The sequence below is a fragment of the Podarcis filfolensis genome (assembly GCF_964270895.1).
Source record: "Podarcis filfolensis genome assembly, chromosome: 12".
In the NCBI taxonomy this organism is placed as follows: domain Eukaryota; kingdom Metazoa; phylum Chordata; class Lepidosauria; order Squamata; family Lacertidae; genus Podarcis; species Podarcis filfolensis.
The window spans coordinates 21,415,244-21,436,963 of NC_139614.1; the positions used below are offsets into that span (position 1 = coordinate 21,415,244).

At 43.7% G+C, this 21,720-nt stretch overlaps 2 protein-coding genes across 4 annotated transcripts in view; one reads left to right on the forward strand and one right to left on the reverse strand.

The window, feature by feature from the left end:
- The window catches only part of SCRN1 (secernin 1), a 29,434-nt gene extending 15,988 nt beyond the window's left edge, over positions 1-13,446 (forward strand). Inside the window, exons 4-9 of the mRNA XM_083578814.1 lie at positions 661-863; positions 3,858-4,052; positions 4,505-4,670; positions 6,861-7,041; positions 9,290-9,449; positions 9,694-13,446. Of these exons, the coding sequence (XP_083434940.1) occupies positions 661-863; positions 3,858-4,052; positions 4,505-4,670; positions 6,861-7,041; positions 9,290-9,448 (904 nt within the window). The 3' untranslated portion in view covers position 9,449; positions 9,694-13,446. The remainder of the gene's footprint in view (positions 1-660; positions 864-3,857; positions 4,053-4,504; positions 4,671-6,860; positions 7,042-9,289; positions 9,450-9,693) is intronic.
- A 245-nt stretch (positions 13,447-13,691) lies between these two features.
- Positions 13,692-21,720, reverse strand: part of WIPF3 (WAS/WASL interacting protein family member 3) — a 46,287-nt gene continuing 38,258 nt past the window's right edge. For all 3 annotated transcript variants that reach the window (XM_083578678.1, XM_083578679.1, XM_083578680.1), the window contains 4 exons: positions 19,898-20,653; positions 17,390-17,533; positions 16,052-16,153; positions 13,692-15,534 (listed from right to left, as the gene is read on the reverse strand). In XM_083578678.1, coding sequence (XP_083434804.1) covers positions 15,494-15,534; positions 16,052-16,153; positions 17,390-17,533; positions 19,898-20,653 — 1,043 coding nt within the window. In that variant the 3' untranslated portion in view covers positions 13,692-15,493. The remainder of the gene's footprint in view (positions 15,535-16,051; positions 16,154-17,389; positions 17,534-19,897; positions 20,654-21,720) is intronic.

Genomic DNA, 21,720 nt, shown 5'->3' on the forward strand with positions numbered 1-21,720 from the left:
AAATAAATAATACAGCGTTGTATGTTCTTGTATGTTAGTGCTTTACTACATATCTTAGTGTTCATGAACTAAGTGTGGTAATGGGATGCAAATATTTTAAACTAAATTAATTGTTCTAGTAGGAATAATGAGGAACGTGGGTGGAGCTGTGATCTGAACCACTGACCCTCTTGAACTTGGCAATCAGAAGGTTGGCAGTTCGAATCCCTGCGATGGGGTGAGCTCCTGCTGCTCTGTCCTGCCAACCTAGCAGTTTGAAAGCACGCCAGTGCAAGTAGATAAATAGGTACTGCTGCGGTGGGAAGGTAAACGGCATTTCTGTGCACTCTGGTTTCCATCACAGTGTCCCGTTGCACCAGAAGCAGTTTAGTCATGCTGGCCACATGACCCAGAACTGTGGACAAATGCCGGCTGCCTCGGCTTGAAAGCGAGATGAGCTCCACACCCCATAGTTGCCTTTGACTGGACTTAACCGTCCAGTGGGCCTTTACCCTTAAATGGGGCTTTGGGAGTCGGGTTCATGATCGCTTAACCAAATGATGATCTTGTTCTAGATTTCGTTTTATCGTTTGGCAGGCTGGTGAGCTTGCTTTGACATGGCCTTCCATTGTTGCTGTAGTTGAGTTGCTTCTTCTCCACCTCCTTTGGTTCCCTCCCCAGGCTTGGTCTAGAAAGGGGTGGAACTGCTAAAGAAGCCTTGGATGTCATTGTCTCTCTGTTGGAAGAGCATGGCCAAGGAGGCAATTATTACGAAGATGGGAGTGTATGCCATTCTTTCCAGACTGCGTATCTGATAGTGGACAGAAAAGAAGCTTGGGTCTTGGAGACTGTTGGGAAACATTGGGCAGCAGAGAACATTACAGGTCCGTTATAATTTTTATCCCAACCTGCTATTTATGAGGACGCAATTGAGTACATGAACATTTGCCATGGCGATGATGAGTTGTTCATGAATGAATTTCCTATTTCCATTTAATGTTTGTTCCTGCTTTCCAGATTGTAATGGTAGTATGCCATTTAAAGCAGGTTTGTGTTGTTGTTTTTAATTGTCAACCTTAGGGACAATTTCTGGAAGTTTCTAACATATTGACTTGGTTGAATTTTATGTCAGGATTCAGAAAGCTTTTTCTGCATTAGGAAATCTGTTTCTGCCTTTGTGGAGTTTTGTTTTTCTCACTCAAGCAGAAATAACAGTTGATTGACCAAAGATCTTTTCTATCTGCAGGTCTTGTTCTCCCATTCAAGGTTAATTGTGCACATTACTTTCACATCTATCGCTTGAAATTGTGGCTCTCTGACTTGCTGACATTTTCATGTCAGCTTCAGATTGTCGCTGACATTCACTGAACCTTTAAAATGGTGCACCATCAAATTTAAGTCTCCCACGCGCAAATTTGTTCCGGCTTGTAAGTGTACATAGAAATCATTTTTAAGTTTTAAGACAAATTGTGCAACTGGCCTTATCCAAACCCTTTTTTGCTCAGTTCTTCTATGCTCTCATGCTCATATGGAGCCTCTACAGCAGGCTTCCTCAAACTCAGCCCTCCAGATGTTTTGAGACTACAATTCCCATCATCCCTGACCACTGGTCCTACTAGCTAGGGATCATGGGAGTTGTAGGTCAAAAACATCTGGGGGGCCGAGTTTGAGGAAGCCTGCTCTACAGGAATGGTATATGTTCTCTAGTTTGTTTCAGTGCAGGCATCCCCAACCTTCGGCCCTCCAGATGTTTTGGACTACAATTCCCATCATCCCTGACCACTGGTTTATTAGCTAGGGATCATGGGAGTTGTAGGCCAAAACATCTAGAGGGCCGCAGGTTGGGGGTGCCTGTTTGAATGGATGGCACTTTTTTGCACACACACAGTAATGTGACCGCTTCCACTGAAAGGAAGGTGGACTTGCTCTGTTTGCACATAGGACTGTATCTGATCATAGGCCTTGGCCAGCACACTAACAGGGCAGTCCTCATCATGCCTACTCAGAAACAAGTCTTGTGGAATTCAGTGGGGTTCACTCATAGGTAAGTGTGGATAGGATTGCTGCATTGATCTCCAGTTTAAAATGATCTTGTGGCAGCTGCTGGGAAAGACCTCTAGTTGAGACCCTTGGAGAGCTACCTCCAGTCAGAGTAGATAATACTTGGCTTGATGGACAAATACTCTGACTTCCTATAAAGAAGGCAGCTTTCTGCATTCCTATGACACCACAGGTGTAAGGTAGACTTCATGTCTATTTTTCTAGTACATAGTAGCATTCTCAGCAACTTGTAAGTTAATTTTGGTGACACTATATGGTCTTATACTGAAAGAGACAAGTGTTCTCTTGTATCTGTCCTAGAAAAGGGAAATAATAATAATAATAATAATAATAATACTTCTTTATTATTTATACCCCGCCCATCTGGCTGGGCTTCCCCAGCCACTCTGGGTGGCTTCCAACCAAATATTAAAATACAGTAATGCATCAAACATTAAAAGCTTCCCTAAACAGGGCTGCCTTCAGATGTCTTCTAAAAGTTTGGTAGTTGTTGTTCTCTTGACATCTGGTGGGAGGGCATTTCACAGGGAGGGCGGGCGCCGCTACCAAGAAGGCCCTCTGCCTGGTTCCCTGTAACTTGGCTTCTCACAGTGAGGGAACCGCCAGAAGGCCCTCGGTGCTGGACCTCAGTGTCCGGGTAGAACAATGGGGGTGGAGACGCTCCTTCAGATATACTGGACCGAGGCCATTTAGGGTTTTAAAGGTCAGCACCAACACTTTGAATTGTGCTCGGAAACGTACCAGGAGCCAGTGTAGGTCTTTAAAGACTGGTGTTATGTGGTCTCAGCAGCCGCACCCAGTCACCAGTCTAGCTGCTGCCTTCTGGATTAGTTGTAGTTTCCGGGTCACCTTCAAAGGTAGCCCCACGTAGAGCACATTGCAGTAGTCCAAGCGGGAGATAACCAGAGCATGCGCTACTCTGGCGAGGCAGTCTGCGGGAAGATAGGGTCTCAGCCTGCGTACCAGATGGAACTGGTAAACAGCTGCCCTGGACACAGAATTGACCTGTGCCTCAACCCTAAGATATGTCTTAGAAAAGCGATATGCACCAATTATTTGGACTACACCAACACAGATACATGTTGGTAATTATTTCTGTAGGTTTCCCGTGTGAGTTTGTTGCACAGAGGTGGTCCTTGTCTCTTTTAAGATCCTTTTGGGGGCAGTTGGGAAGATAACTACTGCACTTTGCTGCTTCATTGGGGTAGAAGGAAGACCTCATGCTGCATTGAATGATCATCTCTACATCATGAAAGGCAGTGTGTTGGTTCACAGAGCTAATGGGCTTATGGATGGAGTGGAGCTACTTCTTTCCTGCCCTTGTCCGCTACATTAGCATATTGCATTTGAAGCGAACTATGTTAGTTCCGTGAGTTTGACCAAACTGCGGGAGGCAGTGGAAGACAGGAGTGCCTGGCGTGCTCTGGTCCATGGGGTCACGAAGAGTTGGACATGACTAAACGACTGAACAACAACAAATGTTAGTTCCAGTTGAATTAAATAAAACTTCAGCTCAACTAAGTCATGACTAACTTGGCTCATTGACTTAGTTCTGGATCCAGGCCTCTGTCTTTTGTAAGACTGACGATCAGGTGTGATGATGCCTGATTCACTCTGCATGTTATTTACAAATAATCCTCAAAAGTCTTTGACTCTGAGAATGGTGATCCCATCACAGTACCACGGAAATGAATTTTGCCACCCGCATTTCGTGATCTCTGCATGCCTAATTGATTGATATTGCACAATATAAAATAGATTCAGCTTAAATTTGCATTTAATGAATAACAATAGAATAAATGAATTTTTTTTCATAGAGGGAGTCAAGTGCATTTGCAACCAGCTTTCCTTAACTACAAAGATCGATGCAGAGCATCCTGAGCTTAGAAGTTATGCGGAACGCCAAGGGTGGTGGACTGCAGATACAGAGTTCAACTTTTCTCAAGTATTTTCTCAGGCTGATAACCATTCAGATTGCTGTTTGGCGAAGGAGAGCCTAGAGAAGCAAGAAGGTACGTAGAAAATCCACCACTACTCCACCACTTTTGATAAACAAGTTTGCAGCCAAAAGCGTGAACTGAGTTTTGAAAATTTCACTTCTGTTGGTAAGATTATGCATTTCCTTTTTTGGAAGGAAAACGTTGTATAGACCTTGAGTGTATTCTGTGTATAAGTGATGCTTTAGAGATGCATGTGCTTTTAAGCAAGAGAGACTGAGAGACTCTGAGATCTTTGGCTGCCTTCCAGCCAAGAGACCTATGGAAGCATCAGTGCCTCTGATGGTGTAAATGTTAGCAAAACTTTGATCACTTATTAACAATTAGAGATCCTCCCCCCCCCCTTTATGGGATTAACCAGTTTGAGTTACAGACTGGGAAGGGACCCAACCATTGAACCCAACCCTCTGCCCAGTGCAGGAGCAGCAGTGTACCCTGTTAATGCCTCTGTTTTGATATTTTCCCAGGCGCTATCACTGTGGAAATGATGATTGACATCTTGCGGGATAAGTCTGGTGGTATATGTGTGGATTCAGAGTCTTTTCTTACTACATCAAGCATGGTGTCCGTATTACCCCAGAATCTTAGTTCCCCGTGCATCCATTATTTTACCGGCACACCAGATCCATCAAGGTATATTGGAAAAAGCGCCTGGCAGGCTGCCAGTACTTTTTAAAGCCTCAAAAATTAATTTCTAGTTTTGCATTTTAAAAACTTATTTATCGGGCTAATTCCATGTTGTTTACTGATGCAAAGCTAATCGATGCAGGGAAGCAATCAAAGGGTCTCTTCTTTGCCTAAACCCATTTCTGCAATCGCTGCCCTCAGTCTAGATGCATAAGGCAGGTTGGGAAGGCAAAACGGCAAGCGAGTCAGCTGATATAATAATAATAATAATAATCATCATCATCATCATCATCATCATGATATAATTTATACCCCGCCCATCTGGCTGGGTTTCCCCAGCCACTCTGGGCGGCTTCCAACAAAACACTAAAATACAATAATCTATTAAACATTAAAAGCTTCCCTAAACAGGGCTGCCTTTAGATGTCTTCTAAAAGTCTGGTAGTTATTTTTCTCTTTGACATCTGATGGGAGGGCGTTCCACAGGGCGGGTGCCACTACTGAGTAGGCCATCTGGCCTATGGCAGAACCTACTTCAGTTTTAACATGGCAACCCTATTAGCCTGTTTCATCCTGCCTTTGACTAAGTACGTAGAAGCTACGTTGACTCAGCAGAAATTCCTACAGTGACTCCTGCTGCATCGGGGCTATTTATTGTTTCCTATCTACCATTTTGAGCCTAAGAGCTAGAGCTGCATTCTGTTTTTAACTGCATCAGCACTTATTCACACTCTGCTAATCCATTTGCTGTAAACTGCATGCAAAATAGTTCATCAAGGTCTCTCTTCTGCCAGAGTCCTTCCCTACTTCTCCCCTCTATCGGAATATTTGCACTGAGACATCTTTGAATGTTTACTTCTGCTGTATAGAGAGTTTTACCTAATAGTCTATAGGTCATAAGGCTTGTTCCTTAAGTGTGGATAAGACCTCTAACAGGAGAGAATACTGGATCATATATTGAATAGATTGGTAAGTTTCCCTAAGAAAAGCAAATGTGAATGTAGTGGATCGTTTTTGGTTATGCACCTAACTTCACTCAACACTATTTAAGAACATCGGTGTAAAGTGAAGCACTTTTGAGTCGCCATATCCTTTGTTTTCTGTCAATGCAATTCTTTGGATCATTCTTGTTATTTTCAGGACAAGGGTTTACATCTCTTCTACTGACTGCAGTTGATGAGAACCTCAATTTACTCTCTAAAGTATTTGGGGAAAACAGCCATTTTTCAATTCCTGATGAAAAGATCAATAGTTCTTCATTAGCATTCCATACAGTAGGTCTTACCCTTTAATCCTCCTTGTAGCATTTATTGCTTGTTCAAAGTCCCGCCTTCAATAATGGAAGGGAGATTCTGAGCAGAAGCAAACCCCTTTAAGGTGATATCTTCCATAAATGAAAGGGATGAAAAGCAAAAGGATAAGCAGAAAGCAGTACAGTTAATTTAACTTGCTTGCTTTCCTTCTCAAGGAAAGCTGTATTTTATTATTCGGAAGGAGATTTGCTGTTATTCCAGTTTCCTGATCTTCCCTTTTTGGTGCAATTTATTCATATTAAAAAAATTCTCCTCAAAGCTAGAGAAGTGAAAATGTATGCAAATCTGCCTAAAAAGTTTTAGCACTTCGAAAGAAAATGTCAGTGAACCACAAATGCAGGTTCTTCCCTGTTTACTGAAAGCGTGTTACAGATCTCATCTAAAATATCTTAATGGAGCCCCAGAGTAAAGGAGACAAAGAAGATTTGAACATACCAATTTGTACAGGCATTTCTTTAAAACAGCATCATTGTCTTGTAAATGTTGCTTAACACATTGTGCATCTATTCTAATTTTTAAGAACAGCTCTGTGCAGAATGTTTCAGGATTAAAATAATATATATTTGCTGAGCTATTCTTCATGGCATAAACTGGCTTATTCCCTAACATTCAAAGGAAAGAGAAGTCTTAATCTGCAAACAATTAGAAGGAACTGATTTAGTATATATGTTTAAAAGTAAGTGTCGTCTGTTTTATGGCTTTTGTCTCTGTGTTACTGTTAATGCCTCTTTTCAGATGCCCCAGTTATTTTGTGCAACACATCCAAGTTTGTGTGATAATTTTTCTTTTCTTTCTGTTTTTAAAACAAGCTGAGCAAACTGCTAGGTGATGATATAAAATGTAGCCTTAGCTAACAATTAGTGATTTCTCTGATCTCTTTCAGGTCCATATTTAAACCTTTTATCTTCGTTGATAATGTAAAATTAGTATCAAAAGTACAGTCACCCATTTTTGGTAGTGATGATCCTGTGAAAAAAACCCCTCGGTTCCAGGAGAAACCAGACCGTAGACACGAATTGTACAAAGCACACGAGTGGGCGCGATCTGTCATGGAGAATGAGCAGGTAAACCAGCACTCTGAAAATACACCAGTGAAAAATAAAAAAATGAAGATCTGGGGAAATTACATTTTGTGTTCTGTTTCGTTCCTCCTGGGCCCTTGAAATTCAAATACCCTTTTAGGTCACTGGGTGGCGCTGTGGGTTAAACCACAGAGCCTAGGACTTGCCGATCAGAAGGTCGGCGGTTCAAATCCCCGCGACGGGGTGAGCTCGGTCCCTGCTCCTGCCAACCTATCAGTTTGAAAGCACGTCAAAGTGCAAGTAGATAAATAGGTACCGCTCCGGCGGGAAGGTAAACAGCGTTTCCATACATTGCTCTGGTTCGCCAGAAGCGGCTTCGTCATGCTGGCCACATGACATGGAAGCTGTACGCTGGCTCCCTCAGCCAGTAAACCGAGATGAGTGCCGCAACCCCAGAGTCGGCCACGACTGGACCTAACGGTCAGGGGTCCCTTTACCTTTACCTTTAAACTTTAAAAAGAGAGGATATCTCATATTTGAGCAACATGTACAAAATCTCCATCACCTCAAAATAACCTTGCCTGTGGAAAATCCACACCTGAAATATTTTTAACCTTTTTTCCCTCCTAAAGTGCTAGTTTTCTGTGTGCATAATTCTGCCCCTTCCTCCCACACAAATGCACTTAAAGGCATCAGTCAGTCCTCTTGCATTTTGTAGTACTACAATTCAGGAACTGCTGTGGCATGTGCTCTTTCTGAAAACGTAGTTCAGCTCTAAATTTATTGCATTGACCTATTATCATGCTGCTCAGCTATATAAGAACATGTTGTAGTCAAACTGCATACTAGGAAGCAACAACTCCTAATGCAAGGTAAGCAGCAGAGCTGACGAAATTCCAGTGTTAGATACACCTAAAAACCTGGACATGTAAGAAATACTTGGCTCCAAGAAATGCATGAGGAAGACCCCGCCTGATATTTGTGCCTTCAGATGTTGCATCACCCCTAAACAGTGGCCATGTTGGTAGGGCTTGATGGGAGTTGAAAGCCAACAATATCTGAGGGTCCACAGGCTCCCAATCCCTGCCAAATAAGTTAAAGAGGGATCCCAAAGGAATGGTGCAGATGTTGCAATGAGGTATTTTGTTGAAAGGCCCATTGGCTGTTGGGAAATAAGTTTCTTCGGGAAGTATTTAGGAGGAGATACTTGTAGCTTAGGTCCGGAAGATAGCCAGTGCAGTAGTCTTGAGGGTTAAACCATTATCTGTTGAAAACTGAAATTGATAATCTGCCAGTTTGACAAAGTGTACAGTGTAAGTGAAAGAGTTTCCTTTCCAGCAATACATAAATTAGTTGTAATGGATCCAGCAAGAAAGTCGTATGAGGAAGCTTTATTCCAAATCTCATTCCAGCTATCTGGCAAGCTCATTTTCCAAGTATAGATCCTTAATATGGGTGAAATGGCACCATCCATACCCAAGTAGGCATTGGTGAGGGGGACCCTCAAAGGCTTGCAGTAGTACAAAAGATGCTTCGGAAAGAATAAATCCAAAAAAGGGAAGGAAAGCCCCAAACAGCCAGAGCATGGAAGGCAGACTGGACACTGTGGTGGGGCAAGTATCGTGCAATAAAGGCACTGTTGTCTGACAAGGAATCCTCTACACCGCAACATTTTGTTGCAGTCTCACTTGTTGTATGAAGCAAAAATGGCCTCTAAGCGATTTTTAAAGTCCAGTACATGTTACCATTCTTCTTAAGGCACATTCTTGTTCGTCCTTTTTCCCTCGGTACTGATAAACTTTGAGGGTGATAAACATAGGAGTCTGTGGTTCTCTCCCACAGAATTGGCTGTGATAAGCCTCGCCTACATGGTTGAGGGATGTTAAACATTTACCCTAGTGCTGCTGGGCTGACCCACAGAAAAAACACCACCTAGAGTTATAGTGTAATGCTTAAATATCTCCTTCCTCGAATCTTAAACTCACATACTCCACCCTTCATTGCAGAGAGAAAGGAATATGTAAACTAGGCTGTACTTGTTTTTATTTCAATACAATCTCGGGGTGAAAACATCCTTTTTTTCCAGAACTGGTGTTTCTAAATAAACTCAACAGAGGTACTGCTGTGGTTTGACTGTTGTGCTATGTTTGTGCAACGGCACAGCAGATAAAGCCCCTAAGTTCTCCTTGAACTTAAAACATGGATGCACATACAAGTTTTGAGACGATTCTATTGGATCAAGCTTTCAGACACTTCATAGGTGTTTCATGCTGGGCCTTAATTTTTGTAGGAAAAAGGAGAGAAGCTGAGAAGAACCATGTTAGACCTCGAAAAGCAAGGCTTGGACGCAATGGAGAGCATGATTACCAGCTCGGAAGTTCTTGATCCTTCTGAAGTAGAGGACCTTTTCTATGACTGTGTTGATACAGAAATTAAGTTCTTCAAGTGAAGTGAGTCCTTTTCATATTCTCATACCAATAACTACTTTTTTTAGAAATATAAGTTGGCTTCAATGTTTGGTCCAGTCTCTTTGTATCTCACTCCTGAATCTGCAATTGCGAATAAGAACCTGACGTTTTATGGGTTGCGGTTATTTTCCAAAGTCTCCTAATGCATTTGGATATTCCCACCCTGCATTTAAACTTGCATTTGTAATTAACAGTGATATTAAAGCTTTGCTTTTTCTCATTTCAGTGACCATAGACACCTTTAGCCTTCACATAAGAAGACCATAAAGCTCTTCAGGCCTTGAAAGATATTCTCGCCATATTGCCGAATTTTTGGAGGAAATTTCCCTCTTTTTAGAGAAAAATTCCTTAGTAGCTGTATCCAATTAACACATTCCTTTCCCCCCTTTTATTTTCCTCCTGTGTTGTCCTGTGTGTGTTATGGAAAGAGGGCCTTCACTGACGGTGTGCATGCTGGCTAATGTAATGCAGAATGTTTTTTCATTCATCTGGGCAACCGAAACTAAGAACGACAAATAGCCCGAGTCCATGTAGTTCTCAATATTGCAAATCAAAATAAGCCTGCAAAGTTTTGCCTGAAAAGTTTGATCCACATGCAAAAGGAAAAAATACAGCAGGCACATGTGTGCTCCTAAAGAGTTTTGCCACAAAGAAATGATGAGTTGAAAAATGGGCCTTGCTAATGGTATAAATGTCAACAGTGGAATAAGCTGCTCACTTGTTCTAGTTCTGGCGATTTAGAGTTGGGTCTATTGAGCTGTGTGCTGCCTCACCTATGCGCATATTGGGCTAGTAGCTTTTCCTTTTCTTTTTTTGCTTCTCTCACCTATCGTTCCATATTGCTGCATATCAGGCTGCGAAGATTGCATTTAAATAATCAATTTCTCCCCAAAATAGAGTTCTGAACAGTGTGAATTGGCCTAAGCATTTAGAGAGAGAGAGAAGCAAGCTTACAACTGAAGGTAAGATCAAGAACCTTAATTTGGTTGTGGGAACTGTACCATAGCTGCTTAGGAAAGGCAATTGTTCAGTGAAATGACCAGAATTTGTTCAGATAATTTGCTTCCACCAAGGATGGGGAACTTACGAATTGTGGAAACACAATTCTGATCATTCTTGCCTGCTGGTCATGCTGGCTGGGACTGATGGTAGGCAGTAGATTCCATTGTTCCTTTGTGCTGTCTTTGGGACTTAAGTCGAAAAATGTACCTAGTGGGTGGTGAAACTGGCCCCTGCCAGGGCGCAGGACCGGGGAGGTGGGGACATGCAAAAATCAGCATGGGAGAGGAAGGGATGCTAGGCCCCTTTTGGATGTTGCAGCACCCAGCAAGAGAGAGGGCTTTCAGAATATTGAGTCTACCCTCCTGGCAGGCTGGAAGCACCATTGCTCTCCTCCTTCCCTCTCCCCGCCATCTGCCAGTCAAAGTTGGTGAGTCAGGAAAGGCTGCTGTGGCAGTGAGCTTGAGCAACAGTCAGTTCCTCTATTTTGCAAGCATTTTGGGAAGAGCCAGAGGCAGGGGGCTGGACATGCCAACTCTGGAGAAGGGTGCCGTCGCTCACAGCCTGGCACTCTTGCTAAAAGCACAGGACCAGGCAGACGAGAGAGCAAGTGCGTTTGCAGAAGCCCACAGAGGGTGCTGGTGCTGTCCAGGATGGGAGTTCTGAAGGCTGCCCTCCTGCCCGTGAGGTTCCTCTCCAAACTAGAAGGAGCAGCATCCAGGCAACTTTGCTCCTGCTTCCCTTTCCTGCCAGGAGGAGCAACTCCTCAGCAGGGGTGCAAGTCCTCCATTTCGCACCCTTGCCCAAACTCATCCTGCCAGTTCCTCACTCAGATAAGATGGTCCTTCTCCTCCCCCTTGATGTTCGTTAAATGATCATTTAAATCACTAATTACAGCAACTGTTTTCTGTTCAATTACATTTCATAGGCAAGGCAAAATAGATTACTGTACATCTAACTATTTATAGTTAAAAAGCTAATTGTGAGGTCTTATACATTTTCCTGATGAGCTCTGAGGCTGTAACCCTGTGCACACTTTTGCGTGAGTAAAGACCATGCTAGGGCTGGGCAATATCTGGCTTTCAACATTGTGATCTACCACCAGCTAAATATCACAATACATCTCAATGTCTGAAGTATATGGAGCTATCTAGAGGGATTGGCTAGCTTCATGGTTTTCCCCCACAGTGTGATTTTGGCATAGCGTGCACACACATCATGATTTGTGATAAACTGCCTGGTCAAAAATTATGAAACAGATATCATGATATGGACTTCAAGCCTGTTTCAGCCAATATACTGCCCAGCCCTACGCCATACCTGTTGAAATGTTCTCTCTTAACACAACTATTAAAAGGTTCGGGAGTCCTCAGTGCTGCCAATCAGGATAGGGCTTTGGGGGCAGAGATACTAGGGACCCACTCAGCAGGGTGTTCTGGAGGGGCCGCAAATGTAGCAGGGTTGGCTTACAACAAGGGTCGCCAACCTAAGGCCCACAGGGGTTGTTTAACAGGCCCACGAGCCGCCACCGAACCGCCCACTTGGCGCAGTGCAGCGTGGGCACTCACTTCTGTGGCGCAGGAAATTGCGAGTGGGCGCACTCACACTCGCGATCCAGCCCACAGAGGGATCTCCGCTGGAGTGAACTGGCCCAGGTGAGGTAAACCCTGCCGACCCCTGGCTTACAACATTTTGAGGTAATATGCAGGCCAATATAGCTCCTTGCCAAGGGATCCTAGGTACGCCTCTGATCCCATAATTGTAGCAAAACAAAGCTAATGTACAATGTGAATCTCTTTTCCTCACATGGGGAATCTAAATTATTGGCATCGTGAAATTGTGTGAAATGGCTGAGGATAAACATGATTGTTATGTTCATGTTGAATCTGTCTTCCTTTGTGTGGTTTGCTTTGTTGTCAGTGTTGTGTAGATTAACATCAGACATGGTTAAAGTGGAAATCAAACTCAGCTTGCCATTGAGTTTGCTTCTGTTCTTAAAAAAAGGATCATTGCTTCTGTTCTTAAAAAAAGGACGAGAGCAATCATACACCTGTAAGTATCAAGCAAACATGATTAAATTCTAGAAACTATGGTGCTAGTCCTGTAGATTAAAATGTCAGGGCTCTGATTCTGCACAGGAAAATTACCTACTACCAAGTGAGATGTGTGTGTTCACAACTCTTAATTTTTTTCTTGAGAGGGGAAAACTCAGACATAGTCCATTGCTGAACAACACACAGAGATATTGAACTTTCTGTGTAAGTGTAGTTTCTGCAAGAACCTGGCGACTGAGGAGGAGACAGAAGCAAGTGCGAGAGTTGTGGGATGGCTCTTCTCTTTGTTCTTCCTTTCAGAAACTAGCGTGAGACTCAGCCTATTTACCTCCTCCTTGGTTGCTCTGTTGCATCTTTGTGGAGCCCATGTAAATCCCTCATTGCTCAAATACTATGTCAAAAGTGCATGTGCGCACACACTCAAATGCCTAAAATATAAAGTAAGTTGACACGTTACTGCTTATTTCAATCCACAGAAGAGGCATCAAAAGAAGTTATAGGGCTTGGTGAATCTTAGACAGGCTAGAAAGCAATAAAAGTGCATTTGGTTTCTGTAGTTTCCTCTATAGCAGATGGAGGGAACCTTTGGCCAACCAGCTGTTGCTGAACTACAACTCCCGTCATCCCTGCACATTGGCCATGCTTGCTAGGGACATTGGGAGTTGGAGTGCAGCTGGAGGGCCATGTGTTCTCCACTCCTGCATTACACGCTAACCAAAGGCTTGGGGTACGTTGAGAAAAAGTGGCCCTGCTGCCTCACCCAAGATATGTTGGCATGAACAGCATCCAATTGAGTCAGAATCTGTAAATCTTTGTTTACATATTTCTCGTGGGAACTAATATGTATGGGTTTGCAATCATCTGGGATTCGTGTATTAGACAATGCTGATTGACAAAACTAATAAAATGGTTTCTGCACAGAGTAATCTCTTGAGTGGCTAAATACTTCTGTACACTTTCATCCTTGTTTTTCTTTCAGTGAAGGAATAAATTCCAAGGATAAAAATTACTACAGAATTAGACACTGTCTCTTGGTTACCAATGCAAGCTTAGTTTTAACTCTGGCCCTCAGTGTTTTCTACCAAATCTACCAAATCTAGTAAGTTTTTATATACAGGGGGAATCTGAAATAGATCTCAGCATCCATTGTAAAATATTAGTAAGCAAAACATGTGTTTGATGGTAATTTAATATATGCAGATCTAAATGAAAGCACTTTTCAACCATTGACTGACTTAACAGGCTCCAAGAGAAGAAGAAAAGATGAAGTTACATTTCGCATGGCATTTTAAAATGAAATCACATGGTATTTTTCATACTATTGAGAACACTTCTTTGTTTTTAAATATCCAATTCACGGAAAGAGTTTGCTGCTATTTTTCTAGGTGCATACGGACTCCCATTTTGCATTTCTTTCACCCTGCTAGAGACAAAATGGGCAGAGTTCAGTAGTCAAGGAGACTTGCTCCCTTATTTCAAAATCAAGAATCATTAAGCCCCCCACAATCTTTATTCCCTAATGCAGACTGATGCCTCCATTTTCTGGTTGCTGCTGTATCATAAGCGCACTAGGAACTTGTGTGTTAAAGCTAGCCAAAAGAACAGGTGTTACGTTGCTTTTTCCCACCTCTTAAACAACATTTAAGTAGAACTTTAGTTTGTTGCTAAAATCAGAGGTGCTAGTAGCCTACTCTCAGGAGCCAAGCTGAATATCACAGAGCACGCACACATGTAAAAAAGAAACCTGCTACTCTTCTTACATATTTTTGCTATATGGTACCTAGTGTGGCCCCTACGAGTAAGATAATGGCATCTCTTTTCTCCCCGCTTTTAATGCAAAGCAACCAGAGGACACTGCCAGTTTAAAAGGAGGAGTGGCAGAGGAGGTATCAAACCCTATTTATCCTTACTCAAAATGTCTCCCCTGCCGCATTTCCTCCAGCTTCCTGTTGATGCTCTTCACCTGGAGCAACATTGTTCAGAAACTATTAGAGCCATATAACCATCTAGTTTGGTCCTTCAGATTTGCTGGGGATGTTAACATCATAAATATGCTATGCCAGGAGGCACAGTTGTGTAGCGATATAGCTTAGATGCTCATTAGTCAGTATACATTCTATTATTCTTTGCCTCATTTCAATAGTCAGCTGTCAGGTTTTCCTCCACTTCCTAATCAAAGGGATGGATGGGACAGAGCATCTAGGAGGGATGTTGGTGATGTGTGAAAGGCAGCAACATGGCAAAATTCAGGAGAAGGTATTCCATGCTTGCTAATCAGCTGGAACTTGTGCATTTTCCAGTGAACACCTGGTACCATCCTCTGCTGTGCTAAGGAAGGATAGTGCCGATCACCTACGCACTTGAATATACATATATGCACACATGCTGCGCTCCACTGGCAATCCACACCACTGCATTAACTGGAAAGCCATTTTAGTGTAACTACAGAGAGGCAAAGAAGGGGATATATATATATAAAGTTACAATGCACAGAATTCCTAAGGGGGTGGATGGGAACTTGCATACATTTAAATATAGCAAACCTAGTTTGAAAGCATGATTTACGTGGTCAAATAAATTATATCCAGCAGATAGTACAGGCAGGAATTTCAACCATTGTCATCTATGCAAACTTGTTTGCATTTTGAACAGGTTGAACACTCATGCTAAAATAAAGTATGACCCACACAGGTGGGCTACTATTTCATGTTTTATATGTATATATATATATATACTGAGTATTCCACAAAATTAAAAACAAATCTCAGCCCAGGTTTAAAGCAATTGAAACGGAATTACACAACAATAGGTTTCCAACTGCGTCCTAGTCCAGTCAATCCCACCGTTTACCACGTATGATCTTGGATGTAGCGCCAGTTTTGCCTGCATGTACTGTGCGGTCATCAAAACAGGGTCCTACGTTGCACAAAGCTCCGTTGATCCTTCCAGCGATGCTCCTGCTACCGAGATCTCTCATCTGACTTGTGTCCTTAATGGAGGGTTGTTGGTGCTATCTGAAAAAAATAGAAAGGAAGCTGGCTAGAAAACCAAAATGACAAAAAGCTACAGCCGAACAACCAAGTCCGTAGATTTCAGGCATGTTTCTAACATGCAAGGAGAAGCCACTTTAGCTTTCAGTGCCTTCAAATCCAACCAGGCAGGCGTCCGAGTCTTGCAGCTTGTTCTGGTAACAGAATCATGAGTTTCATAGGGACTCATTTAACAGTCAAGTTCAGAATGCTAAAGGAGAGGATTCAAGCAGTGAGGATTCAAGCCAGGTGACCCAAGCCAATGGCTTCCTAGCACATAGAAACAAGTCCTTTAATGCTGGCTGCAAAACTCCCGCAGATTATTTTTATCTACATGACCTGGCCAAGCAGACTTCTGTCTAGTGAGCATCTCCTCTATTTCTGACCAGGCCACTGTTTCTTGAAAATTTCTAATCACGCAACTGTTTCTAGTTTTTAAGCAAGAGTAGAATAATTTAACTATCCTGAACTGATCAGACTGTAACAGAACTTTCTGACTTACCTCTAGCTTCCTGGCTAGGATAAATTTTCTGGCATGGCTTAAACTCATCAGGAGGAGGGAATTCTTCCACGGAATGGAAAGTAAATTTAGATTCAAAGTCATCTGGAGAATTAAATGGAAAACACCCCTTTGAGTTACAACAATTCAACCAATTCAAGGAACTGTAGAAAAACGATAAAGGAATGGTCTAAGACAGTTCTTGGAATAAAGTCGTTTGAGGCAACAAAGTTTACTGTACCAGTTCAAAAATCTCTGAACTACACCCAAAGTAGTTCCCATCATTGCCAACTGAACTGAGTGTGAATTAGGTTCATTTTGGGGTAGAATTTGAATGATTTATAGTTAATCTTCAACTCCATTACCTTACACACACACACACATCTTCAAACTCATTGGGCCATTAAGCTTAAAGATCACAATCGTTGAGAAAGATAAAACCATTCACATCCCACTGTGTGCATGTTTTGATGTTTCCTTAGTCTTCTCAAGTGTATTTTATACTTCAAACAAAGAACTTATAATATTCTGAATGCTGAAAAAAATAATTAGCTGGGATTCCTGCATTGCAGAGGGTTGGACTAGATGACCCTAGGGGTTCCTTCCAACCATACAATTCTATGATGATTTGGATGAACTTGAATTCACCTGTGAACTGTATGTGAAAGGAACTAGTTTGTTTTGTAAAACAACCCCAGGAAATTGAATTAGTTCCTTTAGGAGCATGTTGAACCTGAAAATGGTTTGCATGTTTTGTTTGCATGCTTTTGGGGTGGAGGGTGTTCCATGTTACTTGTGGTGTTTGAAATTATTTTTTAATAAAACAACAAGAGCCAGAATGTTCATGCTCAGACATTAAGTGATTTGGCAAACTTATCACATGGCATACTTTTTCCATCATCAGTAAAGATACTTATAGTATAATAAAACTGTTTCACCTTACAAAGAGTTTGAGGGTGTATGTAAACAGCTTTCAGTTTTTAGATAGCTGCTAAACATTATTGATATTATTCTCCCTCTGTTTCTAAAAAAAGTTTCCACCCAGTTATTTCAGCAAATATCCATTTCTTAACCTCAAAACAACATGAAGTTACATTTGTATCTGAAATCTACAGCAAAATAAGCTCAATGCTACATACTTAAAATTTAATTTGCTTTTTCTGTAATATCATTGTTTAGGTTCTTCTCTTGCCATTCCTTAGTAAATTAGTAAACACCTTATTTGAACAAGCCTTCATGGGTGAATACCCCATCGTTTTGCCAGAAGACAAGTTCCTGCATGCTTTAAGCTTGCCATTTTTATCTTTGGGCGGGGCAGAGACATAAGTTTATCAACGTTACCCATTATGTGGACTGCCCCATTCTTAATTGCTGAGCAGAGGTCTGGGCTAGGCAGCCAGGGAGATACTTGAGCATATTGGCATTTGCTTGAGAGTTCAGTTGTCGGAGACCTTGCAGGAGGCGCTGGGGGTGGCATCAGCTTTCCTAAGAGAAAATACACATTAGAAAAAGGCTCAGAGAAGATAGACAAACATTGCATCAGACATACATACTTGCTTTTTACTACACTTACATCTTATTCTCCTGCCAAGGAGCTCAGGCTAGCATAAATAACCTGTACACCATCCCTGTGAAGTAGGCTACAGGCAAAGAGCAGGTCTATAATATTCAGAAAACCCGGATGTTGCAGCCCTATTGGCATGAGACCACTTTAAACTACAGGCTAGTAAAGGTAAAGGGACCCCTGCCCATTAGGTCCAGTCATGGCCGACTCTCGGGTTGCAGCGCTCATCTCGTTTTATTGGCCGAGGGAGCCGGTGTACAGCTTCCGGGTCATGTGGCCAGCATGACTAAGCCGCTTCTGGCAAACCAGAGCAGCGCATGGAAACCCGCCGGACAGGTACCTATTTATCTACTTGCACTTTGACGTGCTTTCGAACTGCTAGGTTGGCAGGAGCAGGGACCGAGCAACGGGAGCTCACCCTGTTATGGGGATTCGAACCACTGACCTTCTGATCGGCAAGTCCTAGGCTCTGTGGTTTCACCCACAGCGCCACCCGCGTCCCAAACTACAGGCTAGTTAGCATGCAACCTACGTAAAACAACAATAGTAGCCCCTTTTTGCAATATCTGCACAGGAGAAATGCAGTTCTGCGGATTCTAACATCATGAGAACATATCTAGTCCAACAACCTGTTTTTACAGCGGTCAGCCAGACACCCGTGGAAAGCAGGACCTGAGCACAAGAAGACTCACATTGTGAAATAAATTTCTAATCTTACCCACTTTCCAATGTGCTTGCTTTCGATGGACAAGGATGATCTTATTATTATTTATTAAATTTGTATACCACCCTATACCCTGAGGTCTCAGGGTGCTGACAACATAAAACCGCAATATAAAAACACAAAATACGTAATAAAAATAAAAAACAACAACCCAGTAAGCCCCACCCCTCCCCAACACATTTTAAAAGGGTATTGTTATTATTGAAAGAACAATTTGTCCTAAAGCAGTGCATTCCCCAGTAGAGCTGTACAATGGCAAGTGTTCTGAATGTGCAGTTAAAAGAGTCCGAATGGCCCCATGATTATCCCTCTTTCTATGCGTCCCATTCATTTGTTGCTGCTATTTAAATACACTTGTCCGCAAACCTGCCTGTTCACTAGATTTCAGTAAGGCTGCATACACACCATATATTTAAAGCAAACAACTCTTCTCCCTCCAAGAATCCCAGGAGCACTAGCTTCTTAAAGCTAGTGTAATTTGTAACTCACTTTTGGGGGTAAACTGCTGTTTCCAAGATTCTTTGGGAGAACCCGTGTGCTTGAAATGCAAAGAGAGACCTTTTCAAACATACACCATCACTTCCTCTGATTTTTATATACGCCCATCAATTCTGCAGTTGTGTACAAAGATGCTGTCCACACTGCCAGTCCCACGCTTAGTTTAGATTTTGCTCTTCTCTACAAATCAAAGAATATACAAAAAAACCGCCTACCTGGCAGAACTCAGGTCTGGCATGATTTAGCACAAGCATAGGCAACCTTCAGCCCTCCCGATGTTTTGGTCTACAACTCCCATGATCCCCAGCTAACAGGACCAGTGGTCAGGGATGATGGGAATTGTAGTCCAAAACATCTGGAGGGCCGAAGGTTGCCTATGCCTGATTTAGCACTATACGGGCAACTCCTCACATTTATATGTGGGGGTTATGCTCCAAGGCACCATGTGTTTAAATGAAATTGCATATACAGTTGTACCTCAGAAGTCGAACGGAGTCCGTTCCGGAAGTCCATTCGACTTCCAAAACGTTTGGAAACCAAAGCGCTGCTTCTGATTGGCTGCAGGAAGTTCCTGCAGCCAATCAGAAGCCATGGAAACCCCGTCAAATATTTGGGTTCCAAAGAATGTTCGCAAACTGGAACACTCATTTCCCGGTTTGTGGCGTTTGGGAGCCAAAATGTTTGAGTCGCAAGGCGTTCGTCAACCAAGGTACGACTGTACATATTAGGAACGCCATAGAAAAAGCCTGAAAACACCAAAATCACTCTTTCCAAACCTCTTTGCTCAAACTCCCCACAGGCCTCAACAGTCGGTGCAAAGGCTTGTGGGATTGCCATTTTCACATTCCTTTAGGGCAGTTTTTGCCCCTTTCCGTGCCACTTCCAGGTTTGCAGCGATACACGGTCGTGGCAAAGACTACACCTCCCTTCAACACCAGCCAGTGTTGCCAATGTTAGGGGATGCTGGAAGCCGCAGGCCACGGCCCTGGCCTACCCCTGCATTTTGGACTATGGTACGTTGAAATGGACCAGCAGTGATGCAGCTAAAGAGTGCCATTCCTACCTCCGCCTCTGCCTTGTCTCCTCTTGTGTGTCGCAGCCACTTGCTGTGTGCTTGGAGGGGCTGGGGGAAGAGGCAGCGACTGAATGCTGGGCTTCTGCATCTGGGACTGCACAAACGGCGACTTGGGGGGCAGCGGAGGCGGGGCTTCGCCACTGCCGCTTGAGGCACTGAGAGAAGTTGGCGAAGGGGGCAGCGGCAAAGACGTCCTGTGTGAGGAAAAGGTGGACATAGAAGGCACTGGAGGTGGCGGTGGTGGTGGAGGAGGGGGCACGGAAGGGGAACTGAGCCTTAGGTCAGGCTGGGAGGCCGATGGGCTGGGGCACTCGCTGGTTTTGCCTGGGAGTGAAGTAGGGGGCCCTAAAGGCAAGGGAGGGGGAGGAGGAGGCATTGGCGGCGCCGGCATGTGTGAAGGGGATGCTGGGGTTTTGCGGGGAGAAGGAGCAGCAGCGCTTGGGGAGGGGAGGTTCTCGAGATTCTCAAGCAGAGGAGGGGGAAGAGAGGGAGGAGGGGGAAAGATAAGCGAAGGTTTGCTGGAGGAAGGCGATAGCGGCAGTGGCGGCGGCGGTGGAGGAGCAGGGATGTTGGGACGAGCCGGAATCGCTTGCTGGGCCTTAGATGCTTCCGATGGACTTGCTGGTTTGGGGCTGTCAGACGCAGTTTGAAGGCTGCCGCTGGCCTTCCCATTATTGTTCTGTGGGTCCGGACCCTTTGCAGGAGGAGATATCCTTACAGCACTTGGCTGACCCGCCCGACCACCTGAGGAAACCAAATAAAAGTTTTAGGAAGCAGCAAATAAACCAAGGTAACAATGGCACGGGCCACTCGCTTTGAGGGACGACCAAAGAAAAGAGAGATGTGAAACTGTCCTGCTCAGCCTCTTCACAAATCTCGTTTCCCTTTGCCACAAACCCCCATTGCCTGCCTGCCATTCCAATCCTACAGATTAGCTGTTGGACGCTGCAGTATCAACAGTGACTCGGCCGTTTCCCAGGAGGCAGAGCAGAGGTGGCTGAAGCCCCAACACATTCTGCTCTGACGCGAACGACAGAAATTCACAGCCTCCTACTCAACAGGATGAGTAATCATTCCTGTATATCTCGGTTATGCTGCACTGAGGCGAGGCAGAAGCCCTGGGGCATTCGTGGTACGGACAGATCTGGGTGTTTTTTGCCCTTTCCACCCAGCTTATTAAGCCTGCCGTGTCCGATGCACATTTCCCCAAGAAACTGGTCGCTTTAATTAGATTTCTCTCATTGGAATGAGAGCATGTGTATATAGAGATAAACCTGGCCATGGTTCTCAGTGGCACTTTTTAGACTGCTGCAGTGTGTTGCTGGTGGGGCTGCCTTCTGAAGACTGGGAACTGCAGCACTGGGGTTGTTAACTAGGCATATGGAACATCTCAACACCAGCAAATGCTACACTTAATTGCTAGTCAATGAACTAGCACAAGTCAAAGGACCGGTTTTTGCTCAATGGCTTGGGACCAGGGGAACCTGCCCTGCCTCAGAGGCCTTGTTCCGTGTTTGCTGCCTTCCCCCTCGTCTGACATGCGATGGCTGATGACCAGAGCTTATTCTGTGGTGGCACTCCATCTTTGAAATGTCCTTCCAGGAGAGGTTCTCCTGGTGGCATCTTGGTGTTATTGTCAGCTCCAGCCCAAGGGCCTGAATATGAAAGGACAAGCTCAAAGGCAGAGCTTCTGCTTTCCATACAACCCCGACATCTCAAGGGAGGGCTGGAGAGAGACTCCTGCCTGAAACCCTGTCAGTGTAGACAAGAGAAAGCTAGATGGTTCGACTTGATACAAGTCGAGTACCTCA